Source organism: Halyomorpha halys, unplaced genomic scaffold (assembly GCF_000696795.3).
Source record: "Halyomorpha halys isolate HHAL.00 unplaced genomic scaffold, Hhal_1.1 Scaffold394.1, whole genome shotgun sequence".
NCBI classification, from domain to species: Eukaryota; Metazoa; Arthropoda; class Insecta; order Hemiptera; family Pentatomidae; genus Halyomorpha; species Halyomorpha halys.
Window position 1 is genome coordinate 218484 of NW_027107850.1, and position 21962 is coordinate 240445.

At 28.7% G+C, this 21962-nt stretch overlaps 2 protein-coding genes across 4 annotated transcripts in view; one reads left to right on the plus strand and one right to left on the minus strand.

Moving 5' to 3' along the window:
* Nucleotides 1–7310: 7310 nt before the first annotated feature.
* LOC106682185 (peroxisomal N(1)-acetyl-spermine/spermidine oxidase) lies at nucleotides 7311–16354 on the minus strand. Its single transcript, XM_014422911.3, has 6 exons — nucleotides 16096–16354; nucleotides 15786–15955; nucleotides 14922–15705; nucleotides 14644–14842; nucleotides 14425–14545; nucleotides 7311–8661 (listed from the first exon to the last, which is right to left on the minus strand). The coding sequence occupies exons 1-6, from the start codon at nucleotides 16259–16261 to the stop codon at nucleotides 8476–8478; spliced, it is 1626 nt and encodes a 541-aa protein (XP_014278397.1). The 5' UTR covers nucleotides 16262–16354; the 3' UTR covers nucleotides 7311–8475.
* LOC106682183 (protein TAPT1 homolog) overlaps nucleotides 14005–21962 on the plus strand; it is an 18025-nt gene continuing 10067 nt past the window's right edge. Inside the window, exons 1-10 of one of the 3 annotated variants that reach the window (XM_014422908.2) lie at nucleotides 14006–14233; nucleotides 16549–16616; nucleotides 16685–16942; nucleotides 17026–17189; nucleotides 17259–17356; nucleotides 17439–17607; nucleotides 17689–17820; nucleotides 19905–20009; nucleotides 20651–20801; nucleotides 21646–21815. In XM_014422908.2, the coding sequence (XP_014278394.1) occupies nucleotides 16771–16942; nucleotides 17026–17189; nucleotides 17259–17356; nucleotides 17439–17607; nucleotides 17689–17820; nucleotides 19905–20009; nucleotides 20651–20801; nucleotides 21646–21815 (1161 nt within the window). In that variant the 5' untranslated portion in view covers nucleotides 14006–14233; nucleotides 16549–16616; nucleotides 16685–16770. Of the gene's footprint in view, nucleotides 14234–16548; nucleotides 16943–17025; nucleotides 17190–17258; nucleotides 17357–17438; nucleotides 17608–17688; nucleotides 17825–19904; nucleotides 20010–20650; nucleotides 20802–21645; nucleotides 21816–21962 lie in introns of all 3 variants that reach the window. The other 2 variants (XM_014422909.2, XM_014422910.2) reach the window with 2 other exon arrangements.

Genomic DNA, 21962 nt, shown 5'->3' on the forward strand with positions numbered 1-21962 from the left:
AATCTAATTATATTAGGATAATAATATTCAACTGCGACTTTTAAATAACATAGTAGCTGTGATATTGAAAATAATTTTTAATTCAGAATGTTTTTGAAAGCAATTTTTAATCATCAGAGTGCAATTGAAATTGATGGCAGAAACTTAAGAATGGAGTAATAAGAAAATAAACATGCTGAGACTAAGTGGATATTTTTTATTATAATTGTCTTTATTTTCTATCAATATCTAACAGTAGAGTATTCAAGATAAATATAATGACATCAACAACATAACCACTAGATTAAGTAAAATAGGACTTTGACACTCCCCATCTCCAACTTATTTATAATTAATCACGTGAATTTCAATTTTGGCATTCAATAGAAAAATATATATAGTGTTATAAGTTTAAAAAAAAAAAATTAGAGCAGTAGATTGTGTTTTCACTTCTTGAATATATATATACATATATACTTTTCACATTAATTAGTTGATTTTTGGAAGCTTTTAGAACTGAAATTCCGACCACCAACTGATATCTTCATTAACCTAATGTTTCTTGGAACAATAGAGAAGAAAAATTGTATACATGTATTCTCAAATAAATTGTCACTTTCCTGAGGTTTATAGAAGCTCGGTAAAAAGTCCTTTTCATTTTTATTTCCAACCCCTCCGTCACCAATTAATACATCTTTGATAATAGTAAATTTTAAGCTATTGAAAGGAATCCTTGTGAAAAATTTGAGCGAATTATGGTCTAAAGTGCATGTCTATTTATTTACTTAATACTAGATTGGCCTGGTGGGCCTTACATGGTTGATATAACCATTACATTTTTTATTTTTAACAACTGATTATGGGGAGGAGGGATTATAGTCTCGTACAAAAGCCACCCCTTACTATATACAATGTTATAATTAAAAAATGGAGCGTGGTGGCCACAGGGAAAAGCGCGTGGTTACTAACTCCTAGGACCCAAGTTCGAATCCGGCTGGGCAGAAAATTGTTTTCTGTTACACTGTAGACGTGAATCAACTCCTGTGGGTTCTGGAGCCCTCCTGGGGTCCACCCAGCTTCTTAAATTGCGTAAAAATCTGGCGGTCGAGCGTGATTCTGATCAAATCATCTCCTTGCATAACCGTTAGTCAAGTAACAGTACTTCTTTACGAAGTACTGAACCCCTGACCCTTCATAGGTTGTAGTGGTAAAGATTTATTATAATTTAAAAAAAAAAAAAATGATAAAATAAATAGATAAAAATAATGCTTCCTAAAAGAAAAGGTTAGTAAAATTAATAACAAAAATAATGACATTCGTAGACGTAACAAAACAATCAATTGCCCTCTAATGGGTAAAAATAAAAACAAGCTACTTTGAAAAAAAAGAAGAGAAAACAAAATAATAATAAAATAGTAGGAGTGTGAATAATGGAATTAATAAATATATAATTTATATCAGAATGTCCTGCAGCAGCCCGGGCTTCAGTCTTTGGGTTGAGGTTGAGTCCCAAGTTGTAGGCACTGCTACTGTAGGTAACTAGGAGTGAAACTTCATTAATCTATTTTTTGATTTAATCCTCTATCAACTCAATTTGTAATTCCTGATGCAATTGGCTATTTTATGAACCAAACAGCATCCACAAAAAAGTCAAAATAAAAGTATAAAGGATTGTGCTTAACATCAATATTATCTACAGAAATTATAAATAAGGCTCAATTATTTTTAAGCTTGGTTTTTTTGTACATAAGATAAAATATGATTCTGAACTCTATTGAGTATTGGATATGGATTAGTTTGAATTTAGATGGGGAAGGTTGGCGGGAACACATTTTGGACTTAAAGAGAGCTTGACTCCTTTACTGAACCCGTGAACAGTGGTCCAGTAATAAAATGTTAGCAGATTGTCGATTGACCTTGTGTAATATATAAAAGGAAGATGGTCCAAGTGCGGTCAGAATAACTCAAATAGCAAAAAATCTATTATGAGCCTACATTTGACCCCATTTTGCAGGGCTTGATTAGGGCCTAATATTGTCATGTTTTTTAATATTATCTTATATCTTTTTGCTTTCAAATGCAATAATTTGTTAACCATAAAATTCCCTTAATCCCCTACTCTGCATTGGCCTCAGGCTTATTCTTTCATTCTCAAAGGTGGGTGTCCTGTTTTGTTCATTATTTTCCCTGACCTTTGTTTTATTCTTATTTCCCCTTTTTTGTCTTTCATTATGTAATGTACGTTTTATATTTCTGTTTTATCTACTTTTTATGTTATTATTTCCATTTTCATTATACATCTGATACTTTTTTGTAACTCTTGTTTATTAATACTTTTCACTTTACATCTTAATTGTATTTTCTTTAATTTACTTAATTTTTAAATAAATTTTCATATATTTTATATCATTTTTAGCCATACCGTACTCATGGTCCCAGGAAATAAAAACTTGACCCCCCACTGTGGTTAAAATAAGTTGGTTACCTCTACTCCTCCCTCCCGTATGACCAGGAAAGGGGGTCATAAAAAAATAATAATTCCTTCAATTCAGCGTTGTATAGGATTCTAAGTTCTCTGGAGTTAAAGCATTAACTCATCCTTTTCAGTCCGAATATTTTATTTTCAAAAACCTTAAAGCACTGTTCTTCTCTTAATATAAGAGGCCACGTTTCACATCCAGGAAGAACAGTGTACAGGTTAGTAGTTTTTTTTAATTCTATCTCCTAAGTTTTTGTATAAAATGTCAAGCTAAACAATTTTAAAATTTAAAAAAAAATTGTTCTTAATTGATAAATATTACAGTCTGTGCCCTGAGAAAGACCTGAAATTCAGGTCGAAACATCAGCATAAATAAATAAGAATGATTTATTCATGTATCTTTACTGACCACAACCACCGACCATATTCTCCTTATATCAATCTATAATAAACTATTAACATCTTATCACAGAATTCAGAATTCAACCAAATTTATATTTCTTCAACAGTTTTTCTACTAGATTTCCATTGAGGTAAAAGGATTAGGAGAAATTCTTTCACCTCATAATAATCTAATACAGAAAGAATAGTTGGAAAATGGACTTGGTTGATTCTGGAATTCTAAGTTTCATATTTCTATTTATTATTTAATCTTCCTCTTTTATTTAATTTATTAGTAAAATATTAGATTTAAGGTAATACACAATATACAAACTTAAAATAGATGGCTACAATCAGTTTAAATAAATTTAATATTATGAATAGAACACGTAGATTAATAATGGCTCCCACATATAAAAATAATTATAATTACAGAATTCTAATTGAAAAAAGTAGGGTTGGAATGTAAATAAAAAATTTAATTGATAAGCATTTCATTTTAATGTATAAAACATGTAACATTTATTAAGATTAAAAAAAAAGTGAACATTCATTTTATTTGCGTTACAATTATAATAATTTGTGACTAGAGAAAAAAAGTATGTATACTTGAGAGTGCAATACTTCAACATTTTGAAACCAAATACAAAGTAATAAATAAATAAAATATAACCTGCACACTTTAAACTGATTTTTTTTAAGGATTTATTTTATTTGGAAAGGGTATCAGTATAATAATAAAGATTTTAGTTTTTAGTCTAAAATCATAATAATTATTAATAACATGGTCAGGTCACAACCATACAAATATGAAATACATAATAAATTTCACATCTCTGTCATAAATCTCATGTTCAAAAATTTCCTTCATTCTAGTTACCTGTTAATCTGTAGTGTTGAATAAAACAAATAAGTCCTCTTTTTATTAATTAATTTAATCTATTCATTCCTTAATTTTTTTCTATTGAATAGCTTCTCAAATGTCAATGAAAAAAAAATTAACATAAATAATACTACAGAAAAGATCCTGAAAATTAAAAATTATTTTTCTATTGAATTGTTTTTATAATAATTATCGTTATGAAACATTGATTAAAATTAAATGTTGTTGTTAAAATTTAACAAATGGGCTAATACAGTACAATCTCAGTAGTGTGAACTTCGGTAATCTGGGCACTCCAATAACAATAATTGACAAAAATAAAAAATAAATAAATAATTGATAGTAGAAACAACAGATAAAAAATTTCATTTCCGTATCCACACCCTTTCCATGGTTATTTTTCAAGCATCTTTCACCTTCTTTTATAAAAATAGAATGGAGCACTACTGAAAAATTTTGTGTCTTCATATTTATGTTCATCAGAGTTTTTAAAGTCAATATAAAATGATATCAAACAATTAAGTAGAAGAAGTTAAGTAGAGGTAATCTATGAAAATAAAGCAAGAAGATTCAGTGTCACTGTATTCGATGAGCGACTTCAAACAACATACAGCTAAAAGTTCCACCCCATACAATACCTAAGAGAAGTTTGAACAAAAAAAAAAAACTGAGTTATTTAAAAAAACATTTTTATGTAAGTTCTATCCTTTCAATTTGGCAAATCCTACAAAAAAGTATTTTTTTATTTATTTTATTTTGTGTTTGACTTATTTCATAGATGGTATTGTAGTCTAGAGTAACTTAGTGGCAATCCTATAGGCCTTGGAACAGCCTGTAGGACCTGTACTATCTTTCAAATATCTATATTTCAGAATGGTATCAAAACATTTTTTTATCAGATGTGTAGATAAAATAGTAATATGTATCCAATAGACAAAGTTTTATACATCAATACTTCACAGTAGTGCAAAGTACATTTCCACTAACTTTAGGAAAAATTAAATTAAAGGTTCTCTCTTTTAGGAAAATTGAAAAGTTGTAATTTACCTAAAAGTGAGAACCTTTAATTTTATTTTTCCTAAAGTTAGTGGAAATGTACTTAGCACCACTTTGAAGTAAGCAATCAGTATGTAAGTTGAGATTGATTTTTTTAATGTAAGTACATTTCTCAAAACCATCCCCTGGTAGCAATTAGTTTGTATTACTGAGACTGCACTGTACATAGATTGAATATTTTAATGTAAGTAGATTTCTCAAAACCATCCCCTGGTAGCAATTAGTTTGTATTACTGAGACTGCACTGTACATAGATTGAATATTTTAATGTAAGTAGATTTCTCAAAACCATCCCCTGGTAGCAATTAGTTTGTATTACTGAGACTGCATATAGATAGACTATATATAGATATCTCCAGGAGGGAGGAGTAGGGAGTTAGCCTTTCCCGGCCACATTTCTACCCCCTCCTCCCCAGAACATTTGGTTAGGTATGCTTATGTACATCAGAAGGGATGATATATTAAACAGAAAATGTAAAAAGATTTTTTTTTTTTTTTAAATCTCCATCTTAATACTTATTCTAAAAAAAATTGTGACTGATACCCTTTCTCAAAAGACCAGGGGTTGAAAGAGAAAATTATTTATGATAAGTATAAATAGTAATAACTATTTATTTATTTTCTGTCAATAAATAATACAATATATTCTGGTAGAAAATAAATAAAATAGTTATTACTATTTTTTCTTCCTTCTTGACCGCAGCCATGACCATCTCCTTCATAAGAAGAAATTAAGTAGCAATTAAATAATTTCATGAATGTGTAAATAAAATACGAATTGCATACTTTTTTTAATTTAATATAAATTTTTATTAATGCTCTAAGATATTCAGCAAAAACGGTATTATGTAACTTTTTTCATTATAAATGTCCGGGTGTCCGTTTGGAGAAGTTTCACAGTATCTATATCTTTCATTAACTATTAAAAGATGAACAATATGCCAACTCAAAAAACGTTATTTTTAAAAATAATTTTTATTTTCAACCCTTGGTAAGATGATATTTTTAATGATAAAAGAAACTATGTACAACAAGTGAAATATAATCAAAAGAGTTTCTAAAAAATAAAAAACAAATAAATTTATAAACTAAATGTTATGAACATATAAATTTCTGATTATATACAGGTCCAAACCAATACATAATAAATTAATACAATCTAAACCACTTAGGTGAAGTTTGATTCTTTTGGTATTTTTACAGTCTGTATACAACAAAAGATGAGTATTCCAGTGTTATTCTAAAATAAAACGTACATGTACTGATAGTGCGTGACAACTACATCTTTTCTGCATTTTTTGCAGATTGTTTAATGCAGAAAAGATTATAGTCGGGAATAAGCATTTTAAAAGTTACACATAATATAAAGTAGGGATTGACATCATTTCAAAAAGCTAAAATAATGTCACTAGCAATTGATTCGATCAGAATGATGCGAGAGACACTATTTCCTCAAATACATAAACTTATCCACATATTGTAACTTTCCTAAATGGGGTCAATACAGACCAAAATACCGTTAAATATTAAATAAACTCGCAGTACAACTCAGCTTCCTTAAAATTCTGAGATCTTTATTCATACATCTCATAGGATAGTTCAACCAATTTAATACTAAATATAACTCTTTCTAATATTTTTAGAACAGTTTCATTGAAATCCGTCAAACAGTTTAGGAGAATGTGGCATCATAAGGATGATAACAAGAGAACAAAATTTATTTAAAATTGATTTTATGATAAGGAATTGTAGAACGTGTAAATTAAAATCTTTTTCTAATTACTTTATTACCTGAATAACTAAAACTTCAAATTAAAAAAAAAATTGATTGTCAAAGCTAATTAAGTTATGTCCCCCCCCCACCCCATTTTCTTGTTTCATTACTTAGAGATTATGCACATTCATAAAATCAAACTATTTTTGGGTATGAACACAACAAAATTAAGTTTCATTGCACGACTTTGTGGAATTTCCGTTAGTCAACTGCTTTTAAATTATTTAACATAGTTGTCTAAAAAATAAAATTGGAATTTCCAACCCTTACTCCACAATCTAACTCACCATTCACTGATGAAAGGAATTTTGATTGTTCATTTATAGTTTGTCATAATAATAAATTCAAAGTGTGCTTAAACCAGTTGTTTTAATGTCTACATTATTCTTAAATAAGACAATAGCAATTAAATTGATAGTACCAACTCTATAAAAAAAGGGTTGAAAATTAAAACTCATAATCAAATTTTAAAAAAACCAACAGATTCTATATCAATATTTATGATATAAATAAAATGAATAGAAAATTAAGCTAATCTAACAATAACTTTCAATATACTAAATGTGTTTTTACTAGGAGATAAGTTTTATCATTGACTTTTAGAATCAAGAAAGACATAATTAATAACAATAAAGATCAGAAAATTATATATTTAATAATTTTAATTAAATAAAAAATAATCAATATTTTGCTTCTGATATCCAATCTCTAAAACTGAATGAAACAGAAGGAGGTAAAAAAAAAACAGATAGTCACAGTGAGGATTTTTCGAGTTGTATTTACTAACATAGTTCTTTCTCAATTAAAAAGCATGTCTTTGAAACAAGAATTATCTTCTAAAGATTATTCAAAAGTAACAAAGTTCAGTTATAACTGAATATACAGCATCCTTTCAATAATTCACAATTTTTATGTTAATTATGTCAACACATCAATGTATTTATAATACATTAAACATATTACATCTGCGTATAATTCATCAATTCATTTTTATTCTTGATTCACAAAACATTTGATATTTAGAGATAAATTTTCTTTTTTTTATTTTTTATCCATCTTATAATAGTTGCTCATGAGGTGTATGTAGATTTGAACATTTTTTTTTTTTTATGAATTCAGGTCATAGATAATTTTCTACAACTTAATTTTAAGAAAGTAAAAAACGAATATCACAGGCTCTGCCCTTAATTATCACAAGACATTCTTAGGAACTCAACAAAAGGAAACATGTGCGTTTCAACTTCATTTCTCAATGTAAACAATGATGTTGATCCCTACTTGTAAATAGCATTGCCTATTCAAGTTACTTACGGATATAATTATAATAATTATACTCGAAATAGGCACTAAAATAATGGAACATAATTTTTAGATATAATTATGCTCCATTTACAGCATTTGGTTTCAAAAACAGTTATATTTTTTAAAAACATTTTTTGAATGTCAGAAATAGAACTTTAAACAGGTATTGTTTTGTTTTGATTTTATCAAAATGTCGGTAAACTCTTTTGAAACCAAACGCCTTTCTTATAAATTTTTAACTTGAAAATAATAATAAATATAAAAACTAATATACATTATTTACATATATAGTGGTATATACATGATGAAAAAAGAAAAACTACGAGAAAAGGATGGTTGTGTGAAAACAAACTATTCAGCAGATCATTGCGACTTAGGCATGTCATTCAAAAAGAGTGAATATTATATTTTAAGCAGTCGAACAACAAGCTCTCATTATTTCAGGAAGACAAGAGCCGAGGCCATTCTTAGAAAACAATCACTGACTTAGAGTTACCATTCTTATGCAAGCACTTTTTTAAAATACGTATTCTACAAAAATATACGGTTGAATCAATATCACACTTCTAGAAAGATCTCATACTTAAAAATTAAATACTAAGTTAATTGACAACCCTCTGACTAGTCCTCGAGTGAAATGCCCCTAATCCAAGACGATAGGTCTCCGGTGTCAGTACAAGAAATGGTAACTGGTTCTTCCTCAGGGTCCAATAAGCTCTGTGCACAAGTTCGGCCAGACAAGTAGGCGCCGTGAACGGTAGAATAGAAGCTGCTGTGAGTGTGTTCACCAGCGAATAATAATGTCGGCTAAAATCATAAGCTATTATAATTAATAAGATATATAAGTAGAATTATACAATATAGAAAACCAAAAAGCAAGAGAAATAATAAAAAAAGGAATTGATATTACCAATAGATAATTTTGACATTACTAAAACAAATAAATGGAACACATCCCTTCATAAAATTAGGGAACATTTAACATTAGAATTAAAAAATAAATTGCATAAAAATATACCAATATAATTAAATATAGAAATAGTTTCAAAAATTTTAAATCATGATATATACAAAAGCAATTACAATTATTAAATAAATATTTTAAGGTAAAGGTGAACTGATAAAATTAAACAGTAGAGTATATCATGAAAATAATAATAAATTATACACCTAATGTAATAAAAGAGAAAACAAATACATTTTCCTGCTGAATGTCCTATATTAACCGAAGTTAGAAGAACATACTTTGGGAAAGTTTTCAAACATTCAAAGAATAAACATATTACTTTTATGGGAAAATTAGGCTGTTCTCACCAATTATTGTAAAGCCTGGTAATATGGATATAGTTTATGTAAGGAATTTAATTATTAGCTATGGTAAAATTTAATTTTGTCAAATTTATAATTCATTATCTTAATGTCAAACAACACTATTTACAGAAGAGGATATTGTAGATAGTGTTATATTTTAGATTTTTTTCCTGGGAAATTGCTAGTTTTTATTTATTAAGATGTTGAGTTGAACAATAAAATTCCGTTTATAATATTATCAATATTCAATATTTTTTGTACAACATTTCGGGTTTCCCCATTCTCAAGTACAAATATACCTCATTTTGTTAAGTCGTCTATTTCTCCTTGGAATACAGATATAGTCATATAAATTAAAATTTACAACATAACATTATTTAAGTCCAATGGTATTCCTCAAGGAAGTATTTCCTAGTTCCCATCCTCTACACCTTCTATACAGCTGACATCCCAACCAATCCTAACACTATCCTCACCACGTATGCCGATAACACATTTGTGCTTCCATTTAATAATAACCCTTTAATTGCTTCCCAAACTTTCCAGTCCTGTATCACAGCCCTGGAAGAATGGTGTTGTAATTGGAGGATTAAAATAAATCCTAACAAACCTCATCAAATCGCCTTTACGTTTCGTCGTAAACTGACTGCCCTACAGTACCCTATAATAATGTTGCTCTTATCCTTGTCGAACAGACTGAAAAGACAGGAAACTGCACAATGATTTCGATGATTATTACAGCATTAAATAGACAAATGGTCTAAGCTTCCAATTCATTACAAAAGTCTGATCTACATGACTGTAATAAGGCCAATCTGAACAAACGGAGTTGAGCTTTGGGGCTCCACTAAACCTTTGAATTTCTCTCATATCCAAAATCCTTTGTAAAATCCTCAATGCTTCTTACTTTTTCACAAATAAAATCATACATAAAAACCTTAATGTTCCATATGTAATTGATCTAGCCCGAACCAGATATCATTCCTTCCATTATAAATTCCCAAACCCACTGGTTTCTAACCTTGCTTCCTCTTCCATTCCTGACAATCCTCTGAGGTGCCTGAAAAGAAGATGGCCACGAGACCTGCTAATGTAAAAACGTCATTAGAGTGCTACCAATGGGTAGTTTCTTAACAGGCCTGTACCACTCCATTATAAACTAAAATCAAATTTATTGAATGTATTATTATGTACAGTAGTAAATTTCAATAAATATATTAAAAAACATTATTTCAGCAATGTATTTAATTGTTTAAATAATGTTATGAGATTAATCTTAATTTATGTGATTATATGACAATATTTCAAAGAGAAATAGACGCACTTAACAAAATGAGGTATATTAGTACATGAAGATGGGGAAACGCGAAATGTAGTGCAACAAATACAGAATATTTATATGTCAAATGGAAGTTTTTTTCACCGCAACATCTTAATAAATAAAAGTACATAGTGTTGTTTGACATTAAGTTGACGAATTGTTTTATAGCAATGAACATTTATTGAACCTTAGTGTTATGTGTCGCTTGCATAATACTTGCTATGCTACTAACTTTACTACTGAAATGGAATTCCTTATAATATTATCCGGCTAATGGTTCTCTAGCCAAGCCATAAACATTTCTATTGAGGTGCTTGGTTTATTCTAATTTTAGTAATGTTTATACTCAATAAAAATTAATTCTTTCATAATTACTAAGAATATAAGGGAGTGAAAGTGGAAAATCATTTTTAAAAATTATTTTACATGCTTATTCTCTAATGAGAACACATTAGATTTTGAATGTGTATTGACTTTAAACTTTGAACTTAAAAATGATGCTACGCAAAGATTTCTATAAAAAGAATATCTAAGACTGTTTCTGACTGAGGAGTGTTTAGATAAAGAAGATAGAGATAGTTATACAAACTTAGTGTCTTAATGAGAAGGGAAATTCCTGGAATCATTGATTTACAGGGTTTCTCAACTAAATGATAACTTCCCACCATTATGAAATGGAAAAAATGCATCATACTTATGGAGTTATGCTCCTGAAGCTAATCTCTATCTCAAAAAATTGGAAACCCTGCCAAATTTCAAATATATTCAAAAAGAGGCACATTTTTTTGGATAATTTGACACAGATTAGATTTATATAAGGCTTATATAAAGAAAGAGAAGTATTTTTTTTTAAGTAAAACTTATTCAGTCTTCATAATTAAGGTTGTCATCAAGAATAAAGTGTTAAAAATTAAATAAAACACATTTCCTCCAGTTATTAAACTGACACTAAATTACGACATCCATGAGCCATCTAAACGCTAATAGTTAAATAGGTACTAACCATAAAATAACAGTTGTTAGCAAGTTCCTGACTTGTGAAAATTTTGTCGAAGGACTTGGCATTAAGTTTCGATAATATTTCCTCATTTTGACTATTGCTGTACAGTATATGGGGGAGTCTCTGGGGATCTCAAGGCGAAATTAAAACGTTTGATAAATTGCTGTGTACGATTCATCTTCAGGATCCCTAGGGTCACCTCTGTTTCCCGTTTTTATGCAGAGTTGAAGTAGCTTTATCCTTCCTACCATCGTAAGTATTTCCTGGCATCCTTCATCTTCTAAGTCATCCAATCCCGCCGTCCTTCATAAATCTCCGAGCTCCTTCAATTCAAATCCTCTATTTGTTCCCGGTCTTCAGATTTATACACAAGGGCCCGCCGAACCACTGCTTTCGATAGATCGTTCATTATCCGAGCCTCATCCTTATGGAACTCCAGCCCTTCCAACATCCGTCGCTCCAATACCCTCCCTACCTTTAAATCCCATTTGTTCAATCATTGCTTATCCATTCAGACTCCATAAAATTGTAAATTAATATAATTGTAAATATGTATGTTAACTATTATATCATTCTTAATTATTTTTACATTGTTTTCTTTTCTCTTTTTTATTTATTCATTTTTTTTTTTTTTTATTGTTCGATTGATAAAAGTGAGAAAGTAACCTATAATTATTTTTTATAATGACTGTTTATATTTCTTTGTATTTTTTGTTTAAGTATCTCTGAGGCTCCTCAGCCCTCATCTATTGATTTCTCTGTATTATTCTAAAGGGACTCATCCCAGAATAAATAAAATATTATTACTATTATTATTAAGCCCCAGCATTAACTCAAGCAAAAACTGCGGCCGTTCTTACTTTGGTGAACTTAAATGATTTCTATCTGTTTTGACCGACTCAATACCATTTACTTCTGATTAAAAACTAATTCGCACTAGTGGTCTATCATCATATTTGTCATGAGGCCATTTAAATATTTATCTCGAAAGATTTCAATGGCCTCACGACAAATATGATAATAAATAGACATAATAATAATAATAATAATGAGGAGTAGATAGTTGACCGTAGATTACTGATTGGAGAATTTCTCAAATCAATAATAATAAATAAACAGTAAATTATTTTCAGCTGTATATGTTAAATGTGATTATTGTTATTATTGTATCAGTGGAAAATTTTAATTATTATATTTGCTCCTTATTACTTCATTCACATATTTTGATTATGTTCATTTTATTTATCTTTCAGTTTAAGTACATATAGATATGTTATTATGGTTTGTTTTACTATTATTACTTCATTATATAATTTTGGAATGAATGTGATCATATACTCTATTAATTATTGCCCAAGGTTGTAGCAGATTGTAGTACTAATCAATAAATAAATATTATAAAACTAAAACTGTATCCATATATGCCACATATAGGCAGATGAAACATTTGGGCAGTCAACGGCCTCTGTAAATTTTATTGACTGTGACTGAATAGGTTGAAATGCTGCAAAACTGTTGAGATAATATGGTACAGGCCAAACATTTCAAAATAGAAAGTTGCACAACCGTTTAAAAAAATATTACCAGGTAGATGGTTTGCGAATAGAAAATAAAATCTATAAACATAACTAAAGATTTTTTTTAAATATTTGCCGGAATTGTGAAAAGTAAAAATGTACATGTGCTACTTCAATTAAATAGATTCAGTTTAGGGATCAGGCAGGAACTTCCATAATAAGGAAAACGAAAACAGAATAGACTGAAAAAGCACAGCAAGTTATTTGTTTAATGAGGATATTTAAATTGCATAGATGGTTCTTTGCAACAAGGAAATAAAATTTAAAAAATTAACTATGAGATATCCTCGGACCTCTTTATAATAGCAAATTGTTTCATAAAACTTCTAAGCTATAAAGCTATAAAGCTATTATTATATAATTATATAATTATATAATTAATAAACAAAATTTCACAAAAAACATACTTAAATGTTTTAGTTACAATGGTAATGCATAAATATTTAAGAACTATTATTTGAGACAATAAGTTGGAAGGACTGAAATAAATAGAAGAAAATGTTTATAAATACCAACTGATTCATATATTGACAGCTATTTGTTGAAAATTTAATTATAGATCCAACTGTAATTAAACAATAATATTATGATTATTATTGTTGAAATAAATGGGCATTTTAACCCTATAATTTTGGACCATGTAACTAACTGTACTGGGAGATGAGGAAATATCTCTAAATGTTATTTAAAACTCAAAATGTTATTCTAAAAATAATACTGTGAGTTAAATATATATTTGGAATAATTGTACTAATGTTTAATCAAATCAGATAAATAATCATAAAAAAGAAAGGGATTTTTACAATCTCCTTACGAGGAAATCAATTTATAATAACTATGCATATAAAATATGGTGAAATTCAAGGACAAACAGTAACTAAACAAATTCAAGTGTGATGCTGATAAGTATAATGTTTAAAGAGATAAAACAATTGAGATGGCTAATTAAATCAAACTGTTGACCTAAAAATAAGAGATCACATGGTGTTTCCAAAGAAGAAAAACAATTATTAATTCTTAACTTAGTTTCCATAATCTAATTTATTATTAAATCAATGAATTATAAAGACAGTAAATAGTTTAAAGAGTGACAACTAAACATTTTATGTGAAACAAACATGATACGGATTAAATTTAGGAAGAAAATACCAAAAATTATTATTTCAGAAGGTAATACTTAAAATATTTACAATCTTTGATAGTTAACATACAAGTGATATTTAACTAAAAATATTTTTTAGAAATATAGTTCATTATTTACATTTATAATCTATTTAACTTAATAATAAAATGAATAGGTTAAATATATGTTGATAGTCAGTAAAAAGAGGGAAAATTAATAGCCTAGTGAAATTACATACCTTTTTATTTGTTCGTTTAGTGTATAATGGCAATGCTAAATTTTCAATATCACATTGACTAGCTCCAACTGCCACGGCTGTATAGGAACCTCTAGTATAAGGTTCACTATGCCAGTGGGTACTTCACATAACAAAAAAGGATTATAATGCATATATAACATTAAACACATCAAATTAATAAAATATAAGTTGAAATTCGTCAATTTTACATTTACTCACCAAACACAAACCTTAGGTTTGGGAACGTATGGATCATTCAGGAATTTTCTCAATATATCGGTACACATATCAGCAATAACATCTTGAGAAAGTGTTTCTGCATACTCTGCCTCTTTGCCCGATATCCATCCCAATAGTACAGTTTCAGTAACTTTGGAAAAAGAAAAAATCTTTTTCTGCCAGGTTTTAGATATATCATCTACAAGTGTAATAAGCTAAATTGTTATTTAAAAAAAAAACTACGTATTAGATATCTTTATTAGTTCATTTCTAATTACCATCCTTCTCAGGGTCTGCCTCCCATAAAAACATAACTTCTGAGACATCGTGAGGCAAAAAAGGTCTTTCATATACAAGAAATACTTTATTAACAGTTCCAAATGAAAGTCTTTCGATTGATTCTTGTTTGAACAAAGGAAGAGGTGGTGAAAATAGCGTTGTACTCTTGTCCTTTAATACACCAAGGGGTATTGTACAAATTACATGATCAGCTAAAAATTTATTACCATTTTCACAAATAACTTCAACAGGATATTCGATCTTCTCCTTGATTTGAGGCTTTAATAAATCAACACTTTCATCATTAATACATCCCTTATCATTGATTTCAGCATCTATTACAGTCCGTTCAGAATCATCAGAAGTTTCATCACTTAAATCACTATACCAGTTTTCACCACTTGACCACTTAATACATGAAACAACATGCTCTTTTAAAATATTATCAGGTGGAATATGCTTTGAGGCAGGGCCCAAGATGCTGCTGTACCCCGAAGGCAATGTTATATTTCCACCTTGAAGTTCTGTATAGCTTCCTAATTCTAATAAATCTATATCAGACATTGAATCACAACCACTAATACAAGTCTCTCGTTTCAAAAGGCAATCAAATATCAATCTTCTAACGTGTCTTTCTTCAGGATCATTTAGTTTTTGAAGATAAAGTTCGATTTCTAGTTGAATGTGTTCACCCACACTTTCTATACCCTCTGGTGGTAAATACTGACATAAAAAATATTCTTCACATCTCCGTAAAAAACACACGTAAGCTTCATAAATTTCCTGAAAAAAAAATAAATAAGTTAAAAATAAAATAATACAGGTAGGAAAATTTTATACAAAACTAATATTATGACAATGACCTGTAATAATTGAGTCGATACTTGATTTCCATCTTCAGTTGCAGCAATGACTTTATGGGGTTTAGGCACATGAACAATGTCAACAAGATTATTGACAAGTGCCATTTCATACATAGGATTGCCTAGAATTCCATGAATCCAGTTAGCACCTAATTCTAGTTTACACCCATCTGAAACAGTACCTGGCATATGTAGAGGTAAATCCAGAAGGTGTAAATATTAAAATTAACACATCTTCCATGAAATGAAGAATAACAAAAATCTGTGATAATTCTTTATCAACTTCATCAAAAAATCATAATGATTTTACCTGGTTCAATAGAAACAATTCTACCACCAATTCGCTTACGTGCTTCAAGTAATACAAAATCGTTCATATTATTTTTCGCTAAGAGGCTAGCGGCTGAAAGCCCAGCCATACCACCACCTACAATGATTACTTTACATTTTCGAATGTCTGATTCTTCTTTATCCATACCGAAATAATTCCATTCCAATCTTCAAATATAACCGGTGAAAGGTTACAGTTTTTTGAAAAGCAAAAACATTACCTATCTATCGATGATTATATTACATGTACATTTGAAATAAGAAGTTATAGTTTGCCATTATTGACTTGAATACGTTTGAAAAGTGTTATTTAGTAGTGTAATATTCAGCTGAAACAAAATAATTTTAAAGGTTTAAATTTAATTTGATCCAAAAGGGATTTCCTAAAAATCGATGTTATACCCAAAGGTTTGATATCAATTTTTCTTTGCAGGATAACCTGCAGCGGTACGATAGTGTAGTTTGTCAACATGTGATAACACTAGTTTGATGTGTCAAAAAGTATGATAGTTTCCTGTTATAATGGTCATTTATACTTCTCACTTTTTAAATATAACATTTTTCCCTAGTTTTAAATTGCGGTTGGAATACAAAAAGATAGATACTTAAACAGTAAACCACATAGTTGAAAAAAACAAAATTTGACTTTTCATTAATGACCATGGCCGATGTTGAACCAGTTGTTGAAAAAAGAATTAAATTTAGGTCCATTTCTACTACTGCTGACCCAAATTATGCCTTAAATAGAGTAGAAGATATCTATTTGCCCCGTCCTAGATCTAAGTCAGAGCAAAAATGTAAATTAAAAAAAGAAGAAGAAGCTGAAGGTATAAATTTGAATTTTTAAATGAAAGAACAAAACAAAAACTTGTTGTTCAGAACCTACTTTATGTTGAATTTTACTCCTTAGATGAAATTCAACCATCACTATGGGAATTTCTTGGAACAGAATTGAAGCGTAGTTATGCCCTTGAACATGATGAAGAACATTATCATGCGCGAAGGGAAAAAGTTTATTCCTTTATGAAAATTCCAAGAGAAGTGGAAAAATTCATGAGCTATGGTTTCATGCAGGTATGTATGCAGTATTTGTGGTTGTCACTGATGATCCTCTAAGAAATTTAAATTTAAATAACTTTATAGTGTGCTGACTCCTTCATGTTTGTGTACACTTTTTTGCCAATGCGTTTAATCTTGGCATTATGGGGACTTATTACTAGGCCATTCAAATCACGGTCTCGGTAATTTATTTATTCTCAATAGTGAATTAAGAATGAATGAATTTTTCTCCAATGTATTTAATTTTTTATCTATTTTTTTCAGAATGAGAAATCAATCACTTTTAAATCCAGCAGAAATTTGTGATTTGCTGAAGGGTTCTATTTTAATTATTTGTAGCTATGGTATGACGTATGTGGATACATCCATAATGTATCATCTTATAAAAAGTCAATCTATAATTAAACTATACATATTTTACAATATGCTTGAAGTAAGCTATCATTAGTTTATTGTCTCTAAAAATAATGGGAAGAAAAGGTCATTATTTATGTAATTAATGTTTTGTTTCAAGGTCGCTGATAGATTATTTTCTGCTTTCGGACAAGATGTCATTGATGCATTGTATTGGACATCGACTGAACCTCGAGATAGGAAAAGAGAGCATCTAGGCACGATACCTCATTTATGTTTTGCTTTGGTTTATGTTTGTATCCTTTGAGTTCCATAATTTTTTTTTTACTATTCTTTTCCAATATGTTAAAAGTCTAGAATAATGACTCCTGACCCCTTAATACACTAAACTTTTATCAACACTGGTGCTGAACCGCTATGGGGCTAGCTACGGAATCGCTAGTATTTGAGATATTTTGATGGATTGTTTATGATAGACCTGCCTATTGCCTTCATTCATCTTTCCTTTCTTATAAAGGAATTTTGTTTTCCACTTGTAGATTTTATGTTTTTACTCATGTATTTATTATTATTATGTTCTGTTTTTATTAATTACAAAAAAAAACATAATAACAGATTAATTATTATTAATCTAGCCTTCACTGACAAATGCTGCTTTATCAGTTATTTTACCTGGACCAAGCAGAAGTTGGCAGTTGTAATCTGCTTGGTGTATAAATGACTAAAAACCATTAAAATGTCAAAATAGTTTATGATAGCTTACACAAATCGTAGCTGTCAACTTCTGTTTGCTAGATTTACTCAAGATATTAAGAAGCTCTTATCAGTAGAGGTAGGAAGATAACTATTGAGCTTGTTTCATTTTTATGAAAGCCAATTAAATAAAATCCTTAACTATCTCTATTTGCGAATGATAATGTTATAATGATAATGAGGTTACGTTAAAATTTTCCTTTAAGGAAAGGCATTTATTATTATCAAAATGTAAAAGTTAATGGATGGCATATGGGTGATCCTCAAGAGAAGGGCATATTTCAGCTAGATAGGAGTGAAATTCGACTGTCCAAATTTGAATTTTTTGATTTGTATTTCTTCATAGAATGGATCATTATGATTTAAACTAACTTTTAGAGATTTTAGTAGCATTACTGACTACGGTTTCATGTGACTGACTAAATGAGTTACTCCAGTTAATTCTGTGGTGGTCGTGAAAAACTAGATATGTTGAATTGGCTAAAAATTGAGTTAAATGATTCTAACTGTTCTCGGGATGTCTTTTAAGTTGTTAAATCGGTTAAGTCTAGTTGCTTTCCTTTGAGAAATGTAACTAGACTTAACCTATTTAACATCTTAAGAGAAATCCGAGGATGGTTTACATCCAGTTAACTCAATTTTTTAGGCATTTGATTTACCTAGTTTTTCACTACTGCTTCAGAATTATTTTATTTAATTATTAAATAGTTTTATTTTTAAAAAACTTATGAAACCTATACTAATTTAAAAATAGATACATTGTTTCCACTTGTTATTAGCCATGGATAACTATAATTCAAAATTTTAATTGTGACATGTTTTCTTCATATTTTAAAAATATTTTACTCTGTTTCTACTATAAACATTCACCTACATATTTTTTATTTTTTTAATATATTATGAGAAAAAAAATACTCTTAAGAGATTTTAATGTGAATAGATATTGAAAAGTTAAAACCAGCATATAGTCGTTTAAAGTAGTCAGTAAAAAATGTTTTCTGTATAGAACTGGTTCATATTTGTTTTCAGCACTAGTTTTCATTGATATTAAAAAAAAAAAATAATTAGCCTAAAAATTTCCTAAACCATTTGATCATATTTTTCAAAAATCATGAAAATCTTCCATAGCTTCATTCAATTTGTAGAAATAAATTATCTATTTGTAATTCAAAGATTATAACATCTAAATACATTGATAAACCAAATTTTTCAAAAATATGTCTGTTACATGACACAATTATATTTCCATGTTCTTAACCAGGGATTATCTCATGTTTCTACATTTCCATATTTTGAATTCTTCTTATAACTTACCAAACTGAATAAAATTAATCACATAATTTTTCACCACTATTAAATAGTTCCATGTTAGTAACCTTTGGTAAACAGAGCATCTGAGGAAGTGTTCTGTTTGAGTTATATGAATAAAATTCTACCTAGGTCATCCCTACTGAAATCTAATTAATCTTGGTATTTCCACTCTGGTTGGTTTAGTTATAATGGGTTGATACAAAGAACCATGGAACTTACTTGCCTTTCTGGTTCTCCACTAACAGTAGCATTATAACTAGTAGACTACCTAAATATTTGTTCTTAGCATTTTAATATTTTTCTTAATGACAGAAGATAGTTCTTCATGCATTGTTAGTATTGTGTCAAGCCACAACACTGAATGTTGCCATCAATTCGAGTAACAAAGCTCTCCTGACAATAATGATGTCAAATAATGTAAGTTTTATGAAATTTAATTATGTGTTGTTTGAACTTTTGTGTTTATATTTCACTTTATGTAATTTGTGAGGATTTTTAATTTACCAATTATTTTATTTATGAAAATCTCCATTTGCTTACACTATAAAGTAACTCAGCGATTCCCAAAATGGGTACTACAGGTTCATTTGGGGGGGGGGAGGGAATGAATAACTATAAGTTGTCAGGGTAAACAATGTTAGTGCTGACAAAAATAGAGCCAAGGATTACGGAATTGCTAGTAGCACACCAGGTTCATCCTTCTCATTAAGATAATTTCGATTGTTTACCTTTTTTTTGTATTACATTCTATTCTGAATTCAATAAATAGTTTCATAATTTCAAAGTTCAATGTTTCTAATTTACACCTTTCTTTCATATATTTTATGAAAAAAGGAGAAACATATATTTCCAACTAATTGCTATTAAAATTTTTAAAAAATTAATTTCCAAGCGATATTTTTCCTGGAAAGGAGGTGGTAGGACAAAAACGTTTGGGAACCACTGAAGTAACTTAATGCTTTGAGTCTATATCATAACTAGTAGAAACTCTTATTTCATTTCAATATTTAATTTTGATTTTTTATATTCTTTAATGTTTAATTATTAATATTTTTTAGTTTGTAGAACTGAAAGGAAGTGTTTTCAAGAAATTCGACAAGAATAATTTATTCCAAGTATCTTGTAGTGATGTGAGAGAAAGGTTTCATCTTTTTATTCTTTTATTTATTGTTGTTCTTCAAACTATGAAGGAATATGCTTGGAAAGAAGGTTAGTTATTATATCGATGAATATGAAAATATTTTTTTTAAGACTCTAACACCGAATCTTATAGTAAATTTGACAAGTATATAATCATCTTTATAGATCCTTTTCATCTTTTTATGATTTTATTTGAATTTTCTTATTCTGTAATTAAATGGATCATCCTCACCAGACTTTTCAAATCAGAACTTGTAGCAAGGTGATTTTTAAAAAAACTTGAAAGGTGATTTATCTTCCTTAAATTTTTTTTTTTTTTTAATTTTCCCTGACATATCTGCTTCTAGAATCAATATCAGTTTTTTAATTGTTATTTTATTAAATAATGTAAATTATAAAAAATAAAGTTTTTAATTTTTGCTTTTTTGTATATTACTAAAGATTGTAAATTCTTTATTAACTTCTTGATTAGGTGGATTCAGAAGTTAAAAGTTTTGAAACCCAGGGTGGAGCTGGCAACATTCATTTAATTTAATTAATTTACTTTGTTCATTTTAATATAAATTTCCATATATTTTTCTTGATTTTTAACCAGACCATAGTTTACTTTTATTTCATGTTATCTTATTCTGTTTCTTAATTTTGGTTGTTAGTGTCTTTTTTAGCTCTGATGACGCCCTGCAACATGGGACGAAATGTTGGCTCATAATAAATAGTTTATTTACTATTTGAGTTATTTTGACCGCCCCAGACCGTGTTCCTTATAGAAATAATAAAATAAATTGCCAAACCCTTACAATTAACTATATAATACCAAATCATTTTTAAAAATATATATATTATCATTCATTATGTTTTCTATAATATCTTTAAAAAGTACAATTTAAAAATCTGTATTCTTCATTATTTTCAGAAACTTTATGGATTTTGGTACCTGATTGCATTCAGGTACTTCTATGTGAAATCGTTGTGGACTGGATTAAGCATGCATTTATAACTCGTTTCAATGAGTTACCTGTAGATGTATATAGAGATTATACACTATCACTTGCCTATGATGTGTCTCAGACTAGGCAAAAGAACGTGAGTTAAATAATATTTGTATACTGGAAGAAGATCGTTGACCGTATGAAGTAGATTCGAGGAAGATGGTCAATAAAGTGTCAATAAATGGCAGTCAATAAAGGTTTCGAAATAGTAACAGAAAACTATTTATTGTATTTATTATAC